General features: G+C 34.2%; 1 protein-coding gene across 6 annotated transcripts in view; it reads left to right on the top strand.

Annotated features, from left to right (window-relative positions):
* The window catches only part of LOC104387363 (sodium channel protein type 2 subunit alpha-like), a 79874-nt gene that overhangs the window by 33439 nt on the left and 21116 nt on the right, over positions 1-25319 (top strand). For 3 of the 6 annotated variants that reach the window (XM_009996102.1, XM_009996107.1, XM_009996103.1), the window contains 7 exons: positions 3732-4079; positions 5893-6025; positions 8540-8778; positions 12160-12333; positions 12908-13264; positions 15039-15524; positions 24900-25020. In XM_009996102.1, the coding sequence (XP_009994404.1) occupies positions 3732-4079; positions 5893-6025; positions 8540-8778; positions 12160-12333; positions 12908-13264; positions 15039-15524; positions 24900-25020 (1858 nt within the window). Of the gene's footprint in view, positions 1-3731; positions 4098-5892; positions 6026-8539; positions 8779-12159; positions 12334-12907; positions 13265-15038; positions 15525-24899; positions 25021-25319 lie in introns of all 6 variants that reach the window. The other 3 variants (XM_009996106.1, XM_009996105.1, XM_009996101.1) reach the window with 3 other exon arrangements.

Raw genomic sequence — 25319 nt, 5'->3', positions numbered from 1 at the left:
ACTGATTAGTACTCACATATTTGCATTAATCAACTGTAAGTTCTCTGTTCTGCATACATTTCAAAACTATACAACTATGAGAATTTTTCAGCAGACCACATCATCAAAATGCCCTGAGCAGGAGATTTTACACTACCATTAATTTCTATTGCTTTCCTTAATTAGTGTATTTAAATGGTAGATAATGAGATAAGTACTTCTAGTACTTCACAATAAAGACAAAGTATATAGAGATTGTTTGGGCTTGTATTTATAAGAATTTAGTCATACTGTTCTTTTTAATTCAAAGGTTCTCTTCTGCCATTTAAGGATATCTTTGCTTATTTCAAATCTACATGCAGTCATGGTATTTGTAGCACTGAAAATGCATCTCTTCAAAATGATCATGTCTGGTCTCAGCCAAGAGATGACATTTAGCTACCAATACTACTCATGTTTAACTAGCAACGTTTATCCTGCTTAATGTTCATCTCAAGTGTTTCAGTTTACAGATCAATGTAAAATTTGAGATTCAGTGGCAGAAATGCTTCACACTGAAACATATGCACTGAGGGGAGGAAAGCTTAATTTGACTCAAAGCCTCCATAATTAGTCAAGTATAAAGGATGATGACTGGTCTAAAAAACACATATTTGCATTTCTAAGGAAGTGATGTTTATTATAACTAAGAAGGATGATCAGGTTGTTCTCTAGATAAGAAAGAAATAAAATGTAATAAAAACAAATTATTAAATTAATCTCAATTCCTTTAAGTAATATTATAAAAGGGTATTTCCAGTCTAATAAAATGTACTGTTAGTTTTGGGCCAAACTTTTCCAAAAAATCTCTCATTAATTGGAATGAGCATTGAGTCAAGCTGATACAAAGGAGCTGCAGCCAAAGCCTCATCCTAGACTGCCCAGTTGTGTATCTCACTTAGCTATGCATGTATCTCTCTAAGTGTTTGTAGCTCACAGGTGAGGATGGTGAGGGACTTGACCATGCCACGGAAGAGTCACTGACAAAATCTGAGCAGAAATAAATTTCTGACTGCCAGGCCTGTGTTTTAACTACTTGATAACTGGCCTCTTCATTGTCTAGTCTAAATTCCCTGATAGTCCTTTATATACTTCCAGTTAAGAGGCTGGTAAGAAATATGTTTATATTAAATACATTTTTTTGGCACACAAGAAAAATAACTGACATATAGTAAAGCATTGTGATGTGTACTTGTTCATGCTCAGAAACTCTTAGAAAGTTTTCATCCTGGCAATTTTCAAGAAAAAAAAGTGAAACTACCACAAAAGCTTCCAGTTTAGGAAAGTGAGCCATTTCAAGTGGCTTCTGATGACGTTAAAATTAAATGTGAATCCATGTTGTAGAATAAATAGTTAAAATCAAGTGAAAACTAATCCTGCATATGACTTAGATTTGAAAGAAGTAAATAGTGCACTAGACAGCAAACAGCCCATCTTGAGACATTGTGAATTACACAGCATGTAGGAAATAAGTGACCATCTGAAATAAATTTTTAAAAATTAATGTAAAATTCTAAAGTATCGAGTAAAAAACCTAAATGAGGATAATTTATTAATTAAAAACTGTCTTGGCAATTGTTTTGCAGTTGTAGAAATGCTTTGGGGCAAAAGTTGCCTGAGTGTAACTGAAATAAAATGGAGTTGCTGCACAAGTGGAAGGATCACAGGCTGTGCAACTGGTAAAGGAGGAGCTGGTTTGTCTCATTAACCATGCAGCTGGCTCCCTAGTGAAAAAGGGTGGCAGAGCATGAAACAACACAGTAGAGTGGAAAGGACAGATAATCTGTCCAATCAGCCCCTGTAGACGTTCTGTCTTATGACACAATATTCCAAGTGCAAGTGTATGATGCAGCCAGCAAGAAAAGCCAAGCATTCCTTTCAGACCTTCCTCTCCAGAGCCATGCAGACATGTATTTCTGCCTCTACATGTGTTACAATTGCAGCCATTTTGGCTTCTATCTTTTGTCTCAATGCAGCAGGGACTTTGAGAGCAGGCATTACTCCTAGATCCCTTAGGGGCCTGATCCATTTAGCTGTGCTCAAAGCATGATAACGCATATTGGAAAGACTGAACAACAAACAAAACATAGCAGCCATGGAAACATTCTTTAAAAAAAAAAAAAAGAAGGGTAGCAATGGTAGTCAGATGAAACCCAGTCAATATTTGATCTTTTGAAGGACTGTAGGTTGGCCAAATACATTTACAAAGAACTATACAAAGTGATGCAGTAATTAATTTACCATTTTGTCAGAATTCAGTGTCATGTTCTGTAGCAGCTAGAGCTGTTTTTTTCAGAAAAAATTATCTTTCAGCATAAACAAACCAACACTTTTACTCCAGCCAAGTTTACATAAATGGGTTATCAAACCCATTTGGCTGATACTCTTCAAGTAACTCAGCCTGAGGCTGACAGCCAGCATAGAAAATTTCTCCCCAAATTATTAAAACTTAGTAGAGCTGTAAGAGCAGAAAAAATGCATCTTATAATAGTAAACACCTTCCAGCCTACATAACAGGCAGTACTACCAGTTCAGCACACACATTAGGTATTAGTATGTATAAATCTGAGTATGCATATACAACGATACATATGTATTGACAGATGTATATATTCAATGTTTGGTTTCACAGTATTAATATAGACCTATCTATTATAGCTCAGCATTCACTTAATTTATCCTAGGATAAATAAAACTGCTGTTACATCTGAGCACCTTCCACCTGCAAAACTAGTGAAAACTGTACAATAATCTCAAACAAGTTTTTTGATGTACCAAGATTCATACAAATGCAAAACTGAAGAAAGCTTCATGTAAGGTTTCTTTTTTCCACAATTAGTACTCCTTTTATTTATTCATGAATGCTGTTAATAAAATATGTAGTAAGGGAGAATATTCCATTAACCAGCTTCTACTGTAATTAAAAGATGAATTACCAACAACCACCGATTTATTTTTCTCATTTGTAAGAGGATATCTTTTGGTAACTGTGTCCCTGGTGAATGCTTGCTTTGAGCTGCCCGATGGCCAAGTGGTACCTTATGGTAGGTGTGCAGTCTGCCATAGCCCCTGGAGGGCTACACCCAGGAGTGCTACTAGTCATGTTCACATGTTCACACTGTGCCTCCAGAGCTTCCCCGAACTGTTTCCTCTGTTGTCTAGTTTGGAAATACTGCATATATTGTTCCCAGATTTTGAGGCTGTTGTGAAGAGGGCAGGCAAGTTTTTTACATCGACTTAGACTGAATTTAATGACAAACTTAAGACCACTTCTACCTCTAGCAAATATAATAGAAGACATTAATTGGTGAGTGTTATTAGTTGTTATCCCTGGAGATGAAGAAGAGGAAAAGTAAAAGATTTTTATCTCTGTTCTCTAAAAGAAGGAATAAAAGACAAATAGCTGCAAAACTTTGATAGTGATGTTGAAAACTGTCTCCAGCATAGTCATGGGCCCATACAAATTCAATCTGCCTTCTTTGCTCAAAATTGCTCAACCTTTCTTATACACAAGTTTTCCTCAGTCCTGCTACATTACCTAAAAAATAATTTTCCCCTTCTACTTCAGATCCCCTAATGAGCACATTCCCCTAATGGACACACTGACACTACTACAGAAAAAAGTGACTGGCACTGTGTTCTTTGATAAGCCAAAAACTTAGAACTTCAGTTCTAGCAGTGTTTTGGTTTGTTTTCTTTTAAATGTCTTACAGTCTTTGCTGAGCATTCGTGGCTCCCTGTTTTCCCCAAGGCGCAACAGCAAAACAAGCATTTTCAGTTTCAGAGGTCGAGCAAAGGATATAGGATCTGAAAATGATTTTGCTGATGATGAGCACAGCACTCTTGAAGACAATGAGAGCAGAAGAGATTCTCTCTTTGTTCCAAATCGACATGGAGAACGGCGCAACAGTAACATTAGTCAGGCGAGTGTGTCGTCTAGAATGGTACCAGCCCTTCCAGTAAATGGGAAGATGCACAGCACTGTGGATTGCAATGGAGTGGTTTCCTTGGTTGGAGGACCTTCAACTCTAACTTCACCTACTGGTCAGCTTATACCAGAGGTAATTATAAGTAAATCAGTAATTATTACAGTTTGGCTCAGGCGTGGAATATTTTCTTACTGCTTACCTCTGCATGCCTTATCACTTCTTAGTCTTGTGAGAAATAATTTGCAATAATTTTTAAATAACATAACATGAGGGAAAAAAAGTCTTCAACCTCCTCTATCTGAGCCTCAGTAAAGCATTGTATTCTCCTTGCCTACAGCAAGAGATCTGCACATAGAAGGAAAAAAACCGTAAAATACATTTGACAATTCGCATATAGTTTCACCTGAGCAACAAAGGTAGACATTTTTTATGTATACTAAGGATGTAATTTGGAAAAATGTATAGGAAAACACTTGCAAAATTAAGCAGAATGCAGTTGCTGCTCCCATCATAAAGGAAATAGCTCTTACTGAATTTATCTTGAATAAATTTTTCTCATAACTTTCGTTAGAAAAATACATACAATTCCCACGTACCTTTGCAATTACACTACATTTCAGTCTTGATTTCAGACTTCTGTAAGCTAAGATGTTCTGTCAAACTTTTTAAAAGCAAGCTTTTTCATAGATAGTATTGTAATATGGATTCAGTATGGTATTTTGCTGTCTATAATAGCACTGTATTTAACCTGAAAAAATAATTTCACTGTAAGTGTTGAGATTTTATTACTACTGTTATACATTTCTTTTTTATTATCATTTTTTTTTCCCTCTATCTTGATAAAGACCTTCATACCAGAAATTAAAGCAGATTATCTCAGAGGTTATGTGTATATGGTTCTATTTCAGAAATACATTCACTTGAATAAAGATTTAGCCATTTAACCCAAGAGTCTTCTCTAAAGAAATAGTACCAGTGAATGCTCAAAAGTGTTTTTGCATCTTCATACTAAGATAACTATGAAATGCCTTATGAAGTCTGCAGGCTTTTTCATTCTTTCTCTGGATGGGCAAGAATAATGAGAAAAAGAGTGAGTAGTTTCTATGAATCACAGATTCAGTGGTAAAACAGGAACCAATATTTAGGAACCTTTTAATCCCACTGTGTGTTTAAATCCCTAGGCCACACTCCAGAAGAAAGGCAAAGCAATTGTAAAGACACCTACAGAACAGTGACATGTTAAGCACACTTAAATCAGATCTGGGCATTATTGCTATGAAAAGATAATTAGAAGCCATACCAAACAAAAAGGACTTATATATTCATTGCAAGAATATATCACAAATTCTGCATGAGCATTAGGGTGGATGAGAATAAAGTAGAAGTATTATATAAGATGTGATTTTTTTTCTGATATAAAATTCTCCAACCATGCTTATCATGTTAAGAATGCAGTAGTAGAGAGTTAATTAATTCCTAGAATTATACTCATACTCCTTGTATCACAGTTACTTTCTTAAATAATGGTTCACTTCTTTCTGAAGTAGCATTTTAATTCTTTAACATGACTAGCTGCTGGAAATTAAGGTGACAGGTTTCAACTTTGATCATTTATCCTTGAAAGAGTAGTAAGAGTAATAAGAATCACTAACAAGAGGATACCTAGCAAAAATTTTGTTCACTCTGCCATTTAAATGAGAACCACCTTTAGTCCCACATTGCCTTTGTATTGTCACCCAGTTTACCAGTATCACAGCACAGCATTCCCAGTGAGTTCCTCAATAAAGAACAACAAAATTCCTATGGAAACAGAAATACTCAGTGCAAGAAAAGTCTAGTACACTGCACAAAGCTGATTTTGATTATCACTACAATATTTATACAGTAAATATTGTTAACTGATTGTTGAAAAGGATGGTTCAATTCCTCAGTATTTCATTTACAGGGGACCACTACAGAAACAGAAATAAGAAAAAGAAGACTGAGTTCTTATCAAATTTCCATGGAAATGCTGGAAGATTCTGCTGCAAGACAAAGAGCAATGAGTATAGCCAGCATACTTACAAATACAATGGAAGGTATTTGATGCATTTTATCTGACAGGCAGTTCACTGCATTTCTGCTAACTATATGTACAGAGAACTATTTATATAACTGCCTTTGTAAATGTAAAGCTGGACATGTGAAATCTCTGAACATCAGATAAAAATAGGTTTTTGAGCATTTTTAAGATCATTTATACATTCTAAGTGCTTAGTCATTTATTTTTCATGATACCTCCCAAAATATTACTCTATTGAGTGGACTAACAGAGACAAAATTGTCATAGCTAGGGGATTGCCAGAGCCTTGAACAGAGAACACAGGAACATTCTTCCTAGAAAACATTAACAGGAAAAATTGATTAAAATACAGAGGAATTGGTATGATAAAGGCAGTCATGTGATAGAACAGTCATTTCCCTTAAACTTAAAATCCAAGGATAGAAAACAGGAAATTGGAATGAAAAAGACAGTTTTAAAGACAACTGTAATCAGCCCATGCCAATGCACACAGACTGCCTTCCTTAAGCATTTCTTAAACTTTTTTAAGGTAAGTACATCAAAGATAAAAAATCATATTCACTATATGAGAAAGCATACATTGTTGGAATTTTTTTGCTTATTTAATGGAAACTTAGTACACTTTGTACATATGCCATTAAAATATTTTATAAGCTTAAAGGATCTTTTTACTGGATACTGGCACAGTGTGATAGCTGTTATAGTAAGACAAACCCTGCAGGTGTCCTACAACACCTATTCTAAAAGTACAAAGAATTACCAAGTCAATTTGAAGTGTTCTTCAAGATTAGTTTAAGCCAGAATTGAAATGCACTTTTTAAAGTGAGTTCTGCTGCCCTTTGCTGTCAGATAAACACATAGATCCCAAACTAATTTTAGTCAGAAATATATGGTTATATTGCCTTTTTTCTTCTATAAGTATTTTCAAATCACTCTTAAAAACATTTGTACTATATGTGTATCTTTAGTGCAAGTGTGAACTGTTCGTATCTTGATTCTCAGTGTGCAATTCTTAGTTCTCCCAAAGAGAAAGGGTATCTCCTTAGAGGGTGCTGCTGTCTTCCACCAGCTGAATAGTTCGTCCTTCCATTCATCTGGTCAGAAAAAACATGTAAATCTAAGCTATATTGTCCTGATAGTCACCTACTACCCACATCTGATTTCCATTATTTCTGAAGTGGCTAAGTGCAAGCAATGGAGTCTTCTATGCCAACTCAGCATCCAGTGTGAGAGGTTACTCTTGTCCAAAGCCAGTCCCATCCTACCTGTCAGCATTCTGAGTTACATGTTCAGAAATGTGATTATACCATCCACTTAATATATTCCTTTGAAAGCACTGTCTTTGTTATGGCTTATTAAGATTATAGAAGACTCTCAGTAGTTAGCATACCTTTTTCTGCCTGAAGGCTACAGTCTGGTTTGATGATAGTTTCAAAGACTTCAAGAGCTGTGGCAACTCACCTTTTAACTTCCTGTAATTTCACCCATAAAGAACAATATTTGAGGCAAAAATCAGTCCACTGGCCCTCAAAGTTTAGAGTTTAGCACTAAACCCTTACTAGCAAATACTGTAAAACAGTATGTTTGCTATTTCAGCAAAATAACCCCTAAGTGTCATGATACTGGAGACTTCCCTGTGTTCTAAAGGATTTTTGAAAACTGGCAAATTTTAGATTTGTTTTGATGCCACCATGCAGAAATCCTGTTGAAACTGTTGTGACAATTGCTTATGCAATTCTCACTTAAGCAAATATCAGTCTTCTTTCTGTGCTATTCCGAAACATTCCCTCACAGTAGATGTTCATTCTTGTTATTATTAACTAGTAGCAGTTGCTATTCTTGACAGAAAAATGGAAGAAAAAATGGTTTGTAAAGATTCTAATCAAGAGCAGAGTTGTTCTGTTTCTCAATTGATAGATACTGCAACTGTACAAGACATTTTCAAACAAAGTCAAATGATAATTTTTAAAAAATGAAAACAGGTACTCTGTAAATAAAAAATATGCATTCAAATAAGCAATGATACATAGGTGCACCAAGTTATTTATCTGTTATGATAGAGTAGCGGTTCAGTGTAGAAGCAAATATAATACTTTTAGTACCTCAAATAAAAATATGTACACATTGCATACTTAACACAAAAATTCTGTATTTTATGAAGGGTATACAAATTACACTAGTAAACAGCGGCTCTAAGAAAGTCAACTACCCTAAACTAAGTGTTTAGACTCTCCCTACTATCATGGGAAAGAGACAAACACATTTCTCTCTTCAGACAGATGTCTGAGAATATTCACTCTTTAGACATAATCTCACTGTTGGTTGAACATGTTGGTACATGGTTGTAGAGAAGCTTAAATAAGTTAGATGCTTAACTTTAAGATGGCTGAACATAGGTGAGGGAAATCCCATATTAGTGTGATCTGTTTAGCTGAATGATTTGACTTCTTAAAGTATTTTAAAGAAGAACATCCAGAGGATATAGTTGAAATATTCATTATCTGATATATTTTTCTTACTTGTTTTTCAGAGCTTGAAGAATCCAGACAGAAATGCCCTCCATGCTGGTACAGATTTGCAAATACTTTCTTGATCTGGGATTGCTGGAGTCCATGGTTAAAAGTAAAACATGTCGTCAATTTAATTGTGATGGATCCATTTGTTGATCTTGCTATAACCATTTGCATTGTCTTAAACACCTTGTTTATGGCCATGGAACATTACCCCATGACTGAACAGTTTAGCAGTGTCCTTTCTGTGGGAAACCTGGTAAGTGGTTTGTCATGCACTACTTGGTGTAATATATCCCCTTTCTAAAAGAAGAAATGCATAAACACATTAAATTTGTTTCAAATTTATTGCAGGTGGATTTTTATAATCAGTTTTGAAACCGCATATATTATTTTCACAGAGAAAGTTATTTTTTTTTTGCTGGAGCCTTGAACTTTAACTCTGTATTGTAAATACTACAATGAAATAATAACTATAATGAAATAATTGAGTATGTGTGGAAGTGCAGTATTCAATGGATAGACAGTTTGCTTAAGCTATATCTTGGTTTTTTTCTTCAAACCATTAAGGTAAATTATCCAATTTTTACCATGGTTCTGATTTCTATCACAGAAAATATTTTTCTTCTGGAAGAAATTGATGAAATACTTGTTTGTTTGTTTGTTGGGTTTTATTTGGTTGGTTTTTGTGTTGTTTGTTTTCAATTACACTATAGTGAAAGTACATTTTCAAGAAAGGCATATTTCATATTAGCAGTAAGTCCTTACCTAAAAACTACTTATTAAACTAGAAGATTAATACTTATTCTCTAATAAAAAGCACCTTGTAAGCTTATTAGTGATGCCTTTCTCGGTTTCAACCTGATCCAGAGATTTAGGGTTACGTGTAATTCCTTTTCTGAGCAGATACCTAAATGTGGCGTAACACTTAAATGTTTCTCTACATTTGCTTCTAATACTCAGGAAGCAGAGGACTGAACTTTGCAAGCATTTCAGAAGACTCATACATTTTTAATTTTTTGTGAGTTCACGTAACTACCAAGAACTCACACAGGAGAGGTCTGGATTGACTCACACAGCATCCAGTCCTGAAAATCTAAACCAACCAAGTGTTCTGAACTAATCACTCAAAAGGATTTATTTTGAAAAGTCTGCTAATATTTAGATGGAGCAGTAGGAGATTTCTCAGTTAGAGGATGGTTTAATGACTAAAGAGTTTCCTTATATGTACTGATAATATGTCCTATAACTTTTTTATACAAAACAGAGCTAAAATAAACTTACTGCCTTCATTTTCTTCCATGCATTACAGTTTCCTTTCTCCTGGGCAAAGATTTAATTGCTGGCATATTCTTATATACACTACAGATTACAGAATATTGTATTTTTAAGTGTTGATCTATCACACTTTTAGAATTACAGAATCTTAGGGGTTGGAAGGGACCTCGAAAGGTTATCCAGTCCAACCCCCCTGCCAGAGCAGGGTCACCTAGAGCACATCACACAGGAACATTTTCAGATGGGTTTTGAATGTCTCCAGAGAAGGAGACTCCACAACCTCTCTGGGCCACCTGTTTCAGTGCTCTGTTACTCTTAGTAAAGAAGTTTTTTCTGATGTTTATGTAGAACCTTCTATGCTCCAGTTTGCACCCATTTTCCCTTGTCCTATCACTGGACATCACCAAAAAAAGCCTGGCCCTGTCCTCCTGACACTCACCCTTAATATATTTGTAAACATTGATGAGGTTGCCCCTTTAGTCTCCTCCAAGCTAAAGAGACCCAGCTCCCTCAGCCTTTCCTCATAAATGAGATGTTCCACTCCCTTAATAATTTTTGTTTATTATTTCTCTTCAATAATTTTTACTTACCAGGTCTTCTGCCTTTCCCCATCTCTTGTTTTTATTTTTACTCTAAGTTAGCAACAGTCATATTTTTAACTACCTTTGTAAGAAACAAGTATCCTTAATTAAGACTCTATGTAGTGAATACTATACCTGCTGGTTTCAATTAAATTCTCTGCTCCTCACTGAATTGATTAAACTTAATTCTGTGGGTTTCATTTGAGGTATGTTAATTTACTCTTTGCTTGTGACATCACGGTATGTTTGAGGATCAATTAAATATGACAAATATTACTCTGCCTTTTCTGTACCATTTTAATGGAAAGAAATAGTTTTAAAACGCAATGATCCATTTTCATAATACTAAAATTCATTCAGTATTCAAAAGTCTTGAGTAATAATAAGAAAACCTGAGTTTACTTCTGTATTTTTATGTATTTGGGAATGCAGTTATGCTGAAGAAGAAGTAGTTTGGGGATGGAATTAGTTTGTAAAGGAAATATTTTGAAATATTTTAATGGTTGGTCTTGATAATCTTAAAGTTATTTTCCAACCAGAACAGTTCTGTGTTTCTATGATTCTGTAAAAATTAAATGTTTTTAATTGCTTATTTTTTCAATTATTTTGACAAATATGACAGCTTTGTCAATAATCTGAGTTGTTCCATTATCTTTACGACTCATAGCAATACTTGTTACATCCTCCTGATTATACAGTTAAAATATCTCATATCTCAATTTAATAGTATAGTGTTTCTTGCTGTAGTTCTAGTTTCTCAAAAGTAGACTTCTTTTTTAAATCTTAATATTTACACTTTGTCAAAGGTGAATGTCCACCTCTTAATCTTAATTTAAAAGGTAATAATGAGTGCAGTTACACAGTGTTGTAAAAAGTCACCTGGGCTTCCATAAAACTTGCTGTAAGAGGGCTGAGAACATGCTGGGTAAAGAACAATCAGAAGACAGTGGCAGAGTATGTTGGTGTACTTGGGTAAGCTTTTGGATCATCTAGGATATCTTTTGAGTGTTATTCAGAATATTAATATGTTTTTAGTGGTTTTGCATTATGCTTCAAAACCTCTTTATTATGCTGCACAAACTAGTGATCACTACTCACTGCAAGAAAGCATTGGATTAAATTCGGGACTTCAAACCACTAAAGCTTGTTGATAATTTCACATTTGGCATTTCCAAATAACATTTCAAAGAACACTATCACCGTTATGTTCTTTTTCCATAAAGGAAATAGCTATCACACAGAATAGTAGCTATGTTTGAAACCTCTTTAACCTTACAAGAAGTCCAGTCCAAGAAACTCCAACTTCCCCTGTCTATTCCATCCATACTCTTCAACTCTGACTTGAAAAACAAACTTTAGACAGACTTAAAGAATCTGACCTCAAGAGAGTTTCTCCTAACACTTCTGTTTAGAATGTGAGCAAGGATTGCCATCAAGTCTTTTTTTGCTTTACTTGGACTATCCTCTCATAAGATGACTGAAAACACAGGATCCTATAACATCATCTGCTGGGTGGACACTCCAGCTCATACCAGTCAAATATAAACCTGCTGAATATAAATATAAATATAAAGCTGCTGAATAGCTTTTCATATATTTATCAAAATTCTGCCCTCCTGTATCTGTCCTGATTTAGTAATTTGTATTTAATTATCAGTTTTCAGTGTTAGAAAAACTTAGATGCCATATGGAGTATAATATCTCAAACTGGATTAGAAAAATGTAGTCAGGTATATAAATTTCTCATAACAATTCAACTAATGAATTACATTCTGTTTTAGGTATTCACTGGGATATTCACAGCAGAAATGGTACTAAAAATAATTGCCATGGACCCTTATTATTATTTCCAAGAGGGCTGGAATATTTTTGATGGTATTATCGTTAGCCTTAGTTTAATGGAGCTTGGTCTTGCAAATGTTGAAGGATTATCTGTTCTTCGATCATTCAGATTGGTAAATACCTTGATAATTAAATATTTGCATGCAGTTGTCTCACTCAAAAAAATGTACTGATGTCTGCAATAATTACTAGTATTGTACTATAGCTTGCTTACTGAGTATTACTTTTAAGTTTCTGGTTTGAATAGACATCATAATATCAGCATCAAATTGTTCCTTCAAAAAGTGTTATCTACATAAGCCTGGACGTCCTAATCTGGTGCTGAGGGAAATGTGGAACCAAGTCAATGAAAAGAAGTTAGTGACGGTGATGAAGAGTTCAGACTTCTAAAATGTCATTAAGTAATTTATCAATTCAGTAATCCACTGTAAGGGGATGTTTACAAATAATGAAGAGTACAAACACAAATTATGTGTTTTTTTCTATGTGCATAATTAAAATGAAATGCTGAACACTGTAGTTGAGGGAAATACTAAACTCCATGGTCCCTGCTTTCCGTTAAAATAGTATGATCCTACTGAAGAACAAATCAATCTACAGAGACTCATTTGCTCTGCTAAACAACTTAAACCTAACTTCTATTTCCTATCTAACACTAATGGTTCCTCTGTGCTTTTTGTTTTGCAGCTTCGAGTTTTCAAATTGGCAAAATCTTGGCCAACGCTAAATATGCTGATTAAGATTATTGGCAACTCAGTGGGGGCTCTGGGGAATCTGACCCTGGTTCTGGCCATCATTGTGTTCATTTTTGCTGTGGTTGGGATGCAGCTGTTTGGGAAAAGCTACAAGGAATGTGTCTGCAAGATCTCTAGCGACTGTGAACTCCCACGCTGGCACATGCATGACTTTTTCCACTCTTTCTTGATTGTATTCCGAGTGCTGTGTGGAGAATGGATAGAAACAATGTGGGATTGTATGGAGGTTGCAGGCCAAACCATGTGCCTTATTGTTTTCATGCTGGTCATGGTGATTGGAAACCTGGTGGTATGTAATGACCTTTTTTGAACATTAACTCTGATGCAAACTGTACACAAGTTAAAGCTAGGTAATAAGAATGTTTCTCATGCTTCTCTTTAGAATTTAAAAAGTAAATCTGAACATACTAGATTTTGGTTGAAAACGTACGATGATTCCTTTTTCCCCTTTTTCACTCCCATACACTGAAGTATGGTTCTACTATGGGTCCAGGAATTTAGGAATACACAAAAATGTTAAATCAAACACCCTATAATAGGAGAGCTGCAGCTGTTTTAGAGATGCTGTTTGAATCCAAGTGTCTTCCTAACTACTTTTGAAATAATAAATCTCGCGTTGCAGCAGATCCTGGCAGCTGCTTCCTTGGAGCAAACAAATCTAATGGACTTTCTTACTCCCATTACCCCTAATCCCTGGACTAATACGTCTGGCTTTATAATGTATATGTTCCTATATAGAATATCTTCCATTAAGCAGTGAACTATTTGGCCATTTTAGGTTTAAAAAACAATAGCAAAATACAAAGTGAATAGATGTCCATCCTAAAACTGTTTGCAAGTTTCTAACTCAAGCTTATAGAAGAAATCCTTATAGAAAAGTCTTTATTCAAGCTGACAAGTTAAAATGTCAAAGATTCAAATGATAATATTGAATTGGCAAGAACGTATTTGAAATCAGTATTATAATTGGAATGCAACTTCCTTTTACTGATCATCTTTGCAGTTCATTCTGATATGCCTAAAAACTATATTTCATTAGTTGTCAAAATTCTCTTCCTTTAGTGATATATTGTAATATGATTTAAAGTTTTATAAAATAGAAGTCTAAGTGTTCTTATCCTAGTTGTTTACATGACCTTGCAATCTTAACATTATTTCAGCAGACATGTGCCAGGCCCTAAGAATTTACCTATGATCAGGCATCAAAAGTTGCGACGAGATGGCAAAATGGCCTAAATAAGCTTCCTGTAGGTAAACACGTTAGGTCTCTCACATGTATTCTCTATATATTAAAACAAGAGTTAGGATGTTTGAAGGCAATAAACTACAGTTCTGAGGCAACACTGCTCAAAGATCGTTACATGCTGATGAAAGAAATCCATTTTGTTTTTGAATAAGCTAGATAAGAGCAAACAAAATTTTAATTTTTTGTGAAGCAAAAAAAGGAAAAAAACCCCACAATTACAAATCACATATATTATCATACATAATGGAGATTAAAGTGTAAATTTTTTTTATATTCCTTTTATTACAAGCTTTATAGAATTTAAGAGACAAGCTCAGAATTAACAGAAAATCACAGTCTTACAGTATAATCTTCCAAACAGTAGTTAGAAAGCATAAGTAGGTTATTATAGCATTAATGGATGTAAGTGTCTAAAATATCTGCATCATAGAAACTTATCTAATTTTAAGATTCATGTTTCTTTAATTCTAGTTAAACTCCAAGTGATTTTAAGAGATTTAGACTGCCACCTTTCAAACCTCTGATGAATGTGCATAGCTAGAATTTTTGTAAATTTAAAAATTTTAGTATAAGCAACCATGCTGCTTCAAAGAAAGATCAAAAAGTTTACCATAATTAGGCATTAGCTTGTCTGTTTTCATCTTCTGAGCAAATACGGATCAAAACAAGTCAAGATATCTTTTGTAATTTAAGATCTATGTGGTTGCTTGAAATTAGTAACTTGTTTTTCAAAGAATGTGTGCTATTTGACAGTATCCTGTAAAAATGCTCACTTCTTATATGTATATATTTACTATACAGCTGTATTCTCTTTTAGGTATTGAACCTGTTTCTGGCCTTGCTGCTGAGCTCATTTAGTTCAGACAACCTTGCTGCTACTGATGATGATAATGAAATGAACAATCTACAGATTGCTGTGGCAAGGATTCAGAAGGGAATAGATTATATTAAAAAAAAGATCCAGGAGTTCATCCAAAAAGCCTTTGTTAGAAAGGAGAAAGCTTTAGAGGAAATCAAAGCACTTGAAGAGCTCAACAACAAGAAAGACAGCTGCATTTCCAATCATACTGCTGTTGAAATAAGCAAAGATCTGAATCATCTGAAAGACGGGAACGGAACCACAAGTGGTGTAGGCACAGGCAGCAGTGTGGAAAAATATGTAATCGATGAAAGTGATTACATGTCATTCATAAACAACCCAGGCCTCACTGTGACAGTGCCCATTGCAGTTGGAGAATCAGATTTTGAAAATTTAAATACAGAAGAATTTAGCAGTGAATCTGATATGGAAGAAAGCAAACAGGTAGGACTTTTTGTCTCTTAACAATGAATTTGTAGTAATGCATTTACATATTTTTTAATTACATTTTTAGAATTGTTTTAAATTTTCTTATTCCAGGTAAATAGATTTTATATTTTATTATATTATGTAATTATAGTTCTAGGAAAAATTTACCCTATCTGATAGCATACTAGGGGCTCCTAAGGGTTACATTTTTAATACTATTTTTATTAGCATTTGGAAGATAGATAATTTTAAATATGACTATTCCTTTCACAATTTTATGAGGTTTTAGGACTAGCACACATTTCATGAAGCATTCTTTCTACAGTGCCTATAATGCGATCAGGATTTATGGAATAAGAGTATTTTAGAAAGCTAAGGAACAATCAAAAGTATACTACTTTGCATACCAAATCAGAGTAGAGAAATTTTTTAATATATACTTAGGGTGTTCTAAAAATGAACCCTGAGACGTCATAAATCAGTGATGTATTCTGGATTATCTAAAAATTTTTGTGAGTAATATTTGTACTGATTTTGGATTCAGAGACTATGGCTGGCTGAACTGAAGTAATCCAGATATCAGTGACTGTTTGGTAAAGCAGTACCTCAAGTTATACTGGAGAGCAGAATAACTTTGTTATATAGATGCATGTGGAAACAGTTTACTTGAAAGCCGTATGTTATTGTTGTTCTGCAGAGACAAAAGTTGGTTAATATGACAGAAACCACAAGCCTCAAATTATAAGTGGTTCAAATACTACAAGTGAGCATGAACAGGTGATAATGGCGTTCATGGAAAATTTTGTGTGTTGGAGTAATGATCAATGACAAGCTAATAAATGCATTAGCAGAATGTAATTATAACCAATGCCCTCATAAATGTACGACCTGTGAGGTTTAAGGGATCAGGAACCACAGATAAATATGTTTTCAATTAGATCAGAAGCTGTGATGTTGTGTGATAACTCATTAATACAAAAGAGTTGTTTACTATAAAGAAAGTCCTTCTCTAAAGAAGCCCTGCATTCACAACTGCATCATAGCTGTATCACTGCCGTATATGCGAATATGCTGCAGTCCCCAGCAATACCAGGCTATACCACATAACATTAATGGATAGCTATGATCCACTTAATTATAATATGGGGGTTTTGCTAAAGAACATAAAGGAATATGAAAAGTGTGTTTATTTGCAACTCCAAAGAAGGTTACTATGCATAATGATTTTAAGATTAAGAGCAAGATATTCTATCATCTGAGTTGCTCAGTTGTGAGACAAACCTTTTCAATGCAGATGTGTAAGGCAGTATAGCAGTAGTGTTTATCCATGGCAACTCAAGAATATAAGATATTCAGAAAGTGTTAAGTGATATAATCCATGTAATCAACTACTATCAAAAATCAAGCATTCAGAGTGTCTGTGGGTCAGACAGTTAAGTATTTTTCCTGTAACCTGGTCTAATAAAAATTGTCTTTTCCAACAAACCTTTAGCAAAGTCTTCTAAGTCTTCTCATATATTCTGATGACATTTTACTATAAATTTTCTGCTTTCCTTGTGGATAGTTCTCATAAATACAGTGATGAGTGCCTTCCTAGTAACTCCATCTTATGAAGTTACATGCCTAAGCCTTTCTTGAATATGTTACTTTAAAAAATGTTTGCAATATGCGTTAGGAAGTTGGGAGGCTTATATGCTGTGCTAAACATGTAGCTATGTGACATACTAGCCTCAGCAGCAGAGCTGGCTTGGGAAGTTCCCACCCATACCTGGCTCCTGATCTCGGGGCAGTCTTTACCCCTTTCTCTGCTACAGTGCTTCTGGGTCTGTACCATACTGCATGTCACTGCAACAATGAAGTTAAGTAACATGATCCCAGAGGTGTTATTTCCAGTGACTGGGAAATTTGCCAGTAAATGATGGATGATGTATAGATTAAAAACGTAGAGATGTTTTCAATGGGGATAGGATAAGTTTAGGACTTCTGTGAAGCCTCAAGGTTTCCACAGAATGTAGTCATCACTACTATTGTGAAGCTGGAGCAATAGTGCTTCCTCAAGTTCTGCTCATACCCAGCTGCTTGGCGTTTAACTGTTTGACATGTGTTGGTACAGTGCAAGTGTGCATATTGTGAATGGTATCTAATAACTAAGAAATACCTTACCAGTGGCTTGGAAATATTTTAATTACTGTTTCTGTTCTGGATACCTTATTCCATTCCTTCTGGATGATTTTTTAGGGAAAGGATAAAGTGCCTTTTTTCATTGTGTGTTTAAAAAACCACCACCTTTGGTAATATATGAACAGATGTTCTGACATGTGACATAAATTTGTGAAGATTGCAGATCTCCTCCTATCATATCAACAGTACTGTAGAATCTTTTGGTGCCTTCTGGTTGTCTTTTGAGGAAGACAAAGAGTATATTGATGCAGTGTTTAAATGACCTCTCTAGTACAGTACCCCATCATTTGCTCTATTTTGCCTCTCAAGGGATTCAACTGAGACAACATCCCTTCTAGAAGGCCTGATCTGCAAAAGGAGGGGTAAGAGATGGGACAGAACTTTCCCTGCCTTAACTGGCTGTTCTTAGCATTTAAAATACCCTCAGGAGATAGCCCCTTTAATAGCTCTTTAACAACAGAGCTGTGGGAAATTAACCTGCACAGGAAATGTAAAATGAACCACTTTTTTCTAGTGTCTCACTGTCTGCCACTGATAGTAAGAGTAGAATGGTTATTTAAAGTCTTATCAGCACTAACAGGTCATGCTAGGAGTAGAGCAGGTTGTGTGTGCCCCTGAGAAATATGCCAAGAGCAGGTAATTACTATGGAAATTGTGTCTGCAGCTGAGTGAGGAAAAAATTTTATATTTTCACCTATCAGATCTACTGTGGTACAAAACAACTCTAGTGACCAAGTTACTAAGTTGGTTTTTTTTGAAGACTGGTTCCTTTTTTTTTCCCCTTTTATAAAATGTTTTTAGTTGATTTGTTTATCAGTTAATGCCTTCTTAAATCTGCCATAATCTGTTCTAGAACCAGGTTGCAAGTTCCAGACCTAAAGAGATCTCTCTAGTACGTATCACCAGAAGTTTGGAGAAATTTCTGTTTGGATTAAACTTTAAAATAAAATTTACTAGGTTTAAAAGTTGTCAAGTACTTTAGTGGATAGTTGGTGGAAAATACCTGAATGAAGCGAATACTTCGTTGATACTTTGAAGGAGGATTTTGTCAATATCTACGATCAGAAAACAAAGGTGCAATACCCAAAGAAATAAAAATCAGAAATAGCAAACTTCTGCTCGAAGATACCTAAGATAATTACATTTAAAGACAATAAGAAAATTAGAAGTAACTAAAGGGGATAATATGGTGCTTTTAAGAGTTAGCATTGTGGAAGGTGTTTCTATTATAAAATATGCCTGCTAGTCAGTGAAATGAACAGACTATGTGAATCTTACCAAATGTAAGGCTCCTGACTCCTAATGTGTTTCCATACCACTTAAAAACCGTTCATTATATCTGAATCAGAAGTTTATGAGTAAGTTTTGGATTTCAACATAGATAAGCATTTTCAAAGATATTAATCATTTATGGAAAGCTTATTTCACAACTAAGAAATACATATACTTACAGGCCTCAATCATTCAGAATTACAGTTTTTATATCTACAGTATATGTACAGTAAGTACAAATTCAGATTGGAGAAGTATGGCTGCACAATTAAATTCTGAAATCATGAGAGACGGTTTTAATAAAAGTAAAAATTTCCTTCTTACCATCTAATCCTCCAAATTTTCAAAACAAGGAAAAATTAAGTTTTCTGATTGGCTTCACTAGTCTTTTGTGACTAGGTGAAGTAAAAAGACAGGAACAACACAGTTACTGCATTCCCAAAGGTTAAGCATTGCCATTGGGCTTTGATAAATTCCTTAGCCAAAACATACACAGAAGTGATTTGATCAATTTGTTGGATGATTTTTTAATCACATTTCTTTTAAAATATCTAACAATGTAAATTCCTCTTTTCTAAAACTGACCAATTCTGCAACAGTATCTTTGAAAGTCACAGATTAATTAAGTTATGGCCTCGCTGTGGATAACTAATGAATGAAACCATATCTGTGGATGCTCTGATGAGCCACTGTCCAGACAGTGATCCAATCCTCTTTTGAAAAATTAGAGAGAGATTACAGAGTCAGAAGTATGTGACACAGTAAACCTAAACTAGAATCTCACACAATATGATACTTCATCACATTTAATTTTAAGAGAAATTAAGGAGGTTTATTTTCAGTGAAATCTAGAAGTTCTACCACCACTATTAGAGGATGAAGGAGGAATGGGAAGTCATACACCTTCAAAATATTTTACTTACTGTATGTACATTTTTTTTGCAAATAAAACAGATAATCACATAGTCATTTAAATGAAGACCAGAATATTAACCTAAAAAAATGATAATTTTCATTAATATGCAATAACATTTGAATATTTTTCAAATCCGCTAATAATGTCTTTATTAATTTATTTTATTTGTATTTATTAATCACAAATTCAGAATGTGTATTATTAGGCCTCGCTTCTGCATTTCTTCTTTCTCTAAAATACACTAACAAGTTCTGTAGAAAGGTTTGTTGAACATTTCAGGTGGTATGTATTTCCCTTTGTTCAACTGATCATAAAATCTTTAATAATAATGTCTTAATTGTGTTAAAACCATGTGTGAATTAGAGATTCCAAAAAGAGGAAAACTAGAGATCCTGTGTCTTGACTTCACTACCTACCGTTCTTACTTCTCACAGGGGTAAAACCAAGCTGGAGCAATCAAGAATGCAGCTCTGGTGCTTTTTAACCAGGTAGAGCAACGTGTCACCACTTTCACACAGGTTACCTAAGCAAGTTATACATATATATGTATATATATATATAATCACTTTTAAATGGATTTTGACTGGCCTGCATGCTCTTCAGCTATGTACCTTCCCTATCCATTGCAAGACAGTAGAAACATGCACAGCTGCTCTCTGCTGAGTCATGGGACTCACATCACAGCATGGTCAGGTGGGATTGGCAACCCTGACATACATTTTTTTTACTCTGCTAATGATTTTTCTGGATATTTTTATACAGTATTTAGCAATAAGTGCATGCTCTACAAATTTTGAAGTATGGATCATAAAAGTTCTGGAATGTTATACATTAAAGAGGCCAAAGAAAAAGGGAGCATGCATAGTTTTTAAAAAATAAAAACAACCCTTTTTGATTCAGCCCTTATAAATGTAAATATTTAATGATATATGTAAAGTGATCTCTGTAATGACTACTGCCACAATTTCAGCTTCTTAATAAAAAACATTTAAAATATTACTGTAGATACTTGCATAAAAATTACACTGTTATACTTTTATATCTCCAATGCACTGTAATGCAAATCTCCAAGGTGCATCTTCATCTACTTTCTTTATTCATTTGGGCAGTGCATATCTTGAGTTTCATAAACTGTAAGCAGAGCAAACAGTTTTGCAGTTGCTCAAATTACACTTCACAAATAACCCCCATGAAAAACTCTTAATGCAAAGCTTTTCAAAAATACTCTTTCCTTAAACTTTAAACTCCTTCTTAGATAGTGGTATTTTGAAATGTGTTTCATGATAACAGTCTGTGACTGAGCTGGGGGTCTTTACTTGGTGTAAAATTAGAAAGATTATGGAGTAGTTGACATAATTTTTATAAAATTCCATGTATATTTACCCTAGGTTTTCTTATTTTAATATTTTTTTTAATTTAACCTTGCTTTTTGTTGTTGTTGATGGTGGTTTTTTTTAATATAGGCAAGTATAATCTCCGTTTATACATAATTGGCAGAGCCCTCAGGAATAGATACAGCAAAAATCGCACAGAAGCCAAAGTTACATGAAACTAAGGAGGTCAATTTATCTTAATAAATCTTGCTGTCAGATTTCAGTCCTATAGCAGGATTCAAAGCTGTTGTCTTCAGGTAGAATCGAACTGGCTTCAAAAGGATAACCAAATGGTTTGCTTTGTACCACTGATTCCAGTTTATGATCTATCTATATTCTATTGTAGTATAAATTGTCCAGAGATGCCAAAAGAAATTAATATTGGCCTGTATGATGAAAATTCTTGGATTTTACTGATTAGATTTTAAACCAAGATATGCTTCAAACATCAAATAAAACTCTATGGAAAGAGACTTAAAAGTGGTTTTCTTACTATTACACAAGGTCAAATAACATAAGATATGAGATTTAAAGTCAATAATTCTAAGCTTTGGAATCACTGATCCCCATTATTTTATATTTTATCACTCAATTACAGTGCAGCTTTTCAGATTCAAAGGATAAAACCACCTGGCTGAATTACTAAAGCAATTTGTAATGGCTGAATCCCTTTATTTTATTGTCACTTGAATCATGAAGCCGTTTGTAAAGCTTAAAATGTTAGTAGCCTGCTCTTGCTCTTATTGACATCTAGAATAAAATTAAATAAGAGCAAGACTGGGTCTTAAGTGAATGCATTTTCGTAAATGGGCACATGGACATGCTGTTAGTCAAAGCCTGTTTTAATTATCTAAGCTGCTGAAAAGAGATGTACTGCTCTGAAAGGATAGTATGGAGGATGATTATACATATATTAAACAAATATTTGGGTCAGTGATGGAGCATTTTTTTTGTAAAATCCTTACAATAATATTTATAATAACAGTTTTGGAAAAATATAATCCCACTGAGGCAGTATTATTTTTTATTTTATTTTTGTGTGTGATTTTCCCAGTATTGCTCAGGCTTCTGCTCTTAGTCAAGCATGTTGTATTGCTGATTTAGGCCTTGAGAATGCTGCATCATAAGCAATTGCTTTCAAATGTATCCTTGTAAAGGAAAATGTGATATTCAAGATGTAAATAAGTATTTACAGGGCATGGTGTGTTCTAGAGGCTAATAATCACATTTATGAGGTGAAAAGAAGATTGTGTTAATCCATCTTGTATCTTGAGTGTCCTGTTAGTTTTATTAGTTTTATTGCTAGGAAAAAAAAATAATCATTAAAGTTGCCTTATTTAAAATTCAATGGTTCTTTCCTAATTTAGGGTCTTGAAGCAAAGAAGAGGAGTTTTATTAACTTAATGAGATTTTTTTATAATTCAATTATTTGACATTTTTTTTAAAAACAATGAAGAGAATGATTTATGGGAAAAATAATGGAGAGAATTATAGTAGTTTTTTCTTGTACAGATTATAAATTGCACTTCTGTCACTTGGTTTTTTGCAACTATGTTGATAGGACTATCTGCAACAGAGTTTACATGGGAAGAAGTGGTTTAAAAATTGACTGCCTTTTAATTGGAACTCATAGAGATTAATAATTGAAGCTTACTATGAACCTTTATCATCCTAGTATTAAGTAATTGATTTAATGATGATGGATCAGGCCATTAATTAGTTTTAATTTTCCTAACTTGAATGTGACAGATTATTATTTTCACAATATTTGGTTCTTCTTTGGTGAAGAAACTGCCTGTAATTTCACTGACAGGTTTCAGACTTAATTCGTTGTATTAGAAGGATATACCATATGGTAATTAGTTCACAAAGCTTATTCCCTTTTTAAAATAGTGCCTTGTGTGGATAACAAAGTATTGTGCTAATAATGCTTACTATAGTTAGTGCATTTTGGTCTGTAAATGTAATGAAGAAAGCAAAGTTTTAAATATTCTCACTATATGAGGTACATAATATTTTATTTCAGACTTACTAATCTACGTGACTAGTGATACAATTATTCCTTTTAGATGCTATTTACACATATAAATTTTTTAAATCATAGAGGAAGTGCAGTATAAAAAAGAAAACATTGTATTTTAACATGTTTACTAAGCAAAAATTAATCATTGGGAAAATCCAAATCTCAATGTATTTATCTAAAACTTCTCACATTTGTCAGCATGATTTACCATGTATGACAGATCATGATATTTGAAACAGGAAAGAATGGGTTTCAGACTCATGCCTGTGTGCTTATCAGAAGTCTTTTCAATTATGTGACAAGTGCTTTATTTTTGGACACAATGCAGTAATAGCCATGCACCTGAGGTGTGAGTGACTCTGTGTTGACTACTCTCGCATGCGAGTGTGAAAGGCAGCTTCTTTGAAATTAACCCTGAAGTTATTATTTTTTTTAACCCCCAACATGATTTTTTTTTTTTTTTTAACTTCATTCATCTCATGTAAGAGGTGGAACAGGCTGCCTGGAGAGGCACTCCACTTCTGGAGACATTCAAAAACTGCCAGGACACATTCCCATGTCATCTACTGTAGGTAATCTTGCTGTAGCAGGGGGGGTTGGACTAGATGATCTTCAGAGGTCCCTTAGAACCTCGACCATTCTGTGGTCCTGTTAAATTCCTGTGCATAAACCAGATATACTTCACTGTCATGCTTTTTTTCAATGCTGTTAATGTTTGTTACTTATTTCACAGTAAAAGTATTTTGGATGAAAGCATTTAAAGATGCAAACAGTACTAACAACTGAAAACAAGTTACAAACTCTATGTCTAATTTTTACATCAGTTGCGTGTATCTTTAGCAGGTTTGTCCTTTCAAAATATGCTTTCTTAAAAGGAAAAAATTATGGATAGTCTTGCATGACTGATAAACAGCTTTCAGAGTACTTGGTAAAATTACTTACTTCCAGTTGCTTTATGTCACTCTCCAGTTCTTGCAATTTTCAGATCTCAAGGTGCTTTTCCCATAGTAAGAACTATAGTATTAAAAAAGTAGAATGACAGAAAAATGCTGAATGGAAAGGACCCCAGGAAGTCTCTCAATATGCACAAGAGATGGGAATGCAAATAAAAGATTTCAGATCTGGTAATTTGTGCTTCCTGCAAAAATTAGATTGTGTAGAAATTTGTTATTAAATGCCATTGAATTTAAAACTTCTTAATCCAGATATGGTGTCTGTGAAAACCCATCTGTAGTGGACATGAAGATATATGTGGAGCTTTCTGTTAGTTCATTTCTCTGGGAAAATTAAGACACATTTTCATTATAGTAAAGAAAACTAAATAACTTAAGAGTGTGGTACACTCAAGCTCTCAAATCTTAATACTACTCGGATTACTTCAGAAACCTTATACATGGAACAGGTTAGTAACAAATTATATTAAAATTTTCCTTATCAGAAGACAAACTGGGAAACAGAACAAAATAATGTCTCATTACTATGTTTTTACTTATGGTGATGCATATTATCCGTATTTATTTAGCGTTCTTCAAAAGTCAGAGACTGGCATGCTTTGATTAAGTATAATTTTTTACAGAATATGTATCTAATGAGAAAAAAACTGTTCTGTGGAACTTTACTTGCAGAAACTAAACGCCTCCAGTTCATCAGAAGGCAGCACAGTTGATATTGCCCCTCCTGGAGAGGGCGAGCAAGCAGAAATTGAAAGTGAAGAAGCTCTTGAACCGGAAGCCTGTTTTACAGAAGGTTGTAGTATAACTGTTGACTTAAGAGATGTCATTATGTTAAGTAAAATGCCATAATTATTAGGCATGTTTAAATTCTTGAGATTTTCAAATCTTGTGGACCTTCATGACCTCAACACTCACTCCTATATAAGGCTACCTGCTGGTAATCAGATACCAGACATAAGGTTCTCTAGGCTTTAAGTTTTTCTGCCTGGCAGCTGCATACATCTTGTAACTAAGAAACTTCATTAAGTTTTCTACACTAAAAATGCTTTTCAGTTTTTGAAAGGGTCCTGGAACTTTGGAATAAATTAATTT

This window comes from Chaetura pelagica, unplaced genomic scaffold, assembly GCF_000747805.2.
Source record: "Chaetura pelagica isolate M959 unplaced genomic scaffold, ChaPel_1.0 scaffold3, whole genome shotgun sequence".
Taxonomy (NCBI): Eukaryota; Metazoa; Chordata; class Aves; order Apodiformes; family Apodidae; genus Chaetura; species Chaetura pelagica.
Note: the sequence above shows the minus strand (reverse complement) of the source record. Positions and strands in the feature narration are given on the sequence as shown.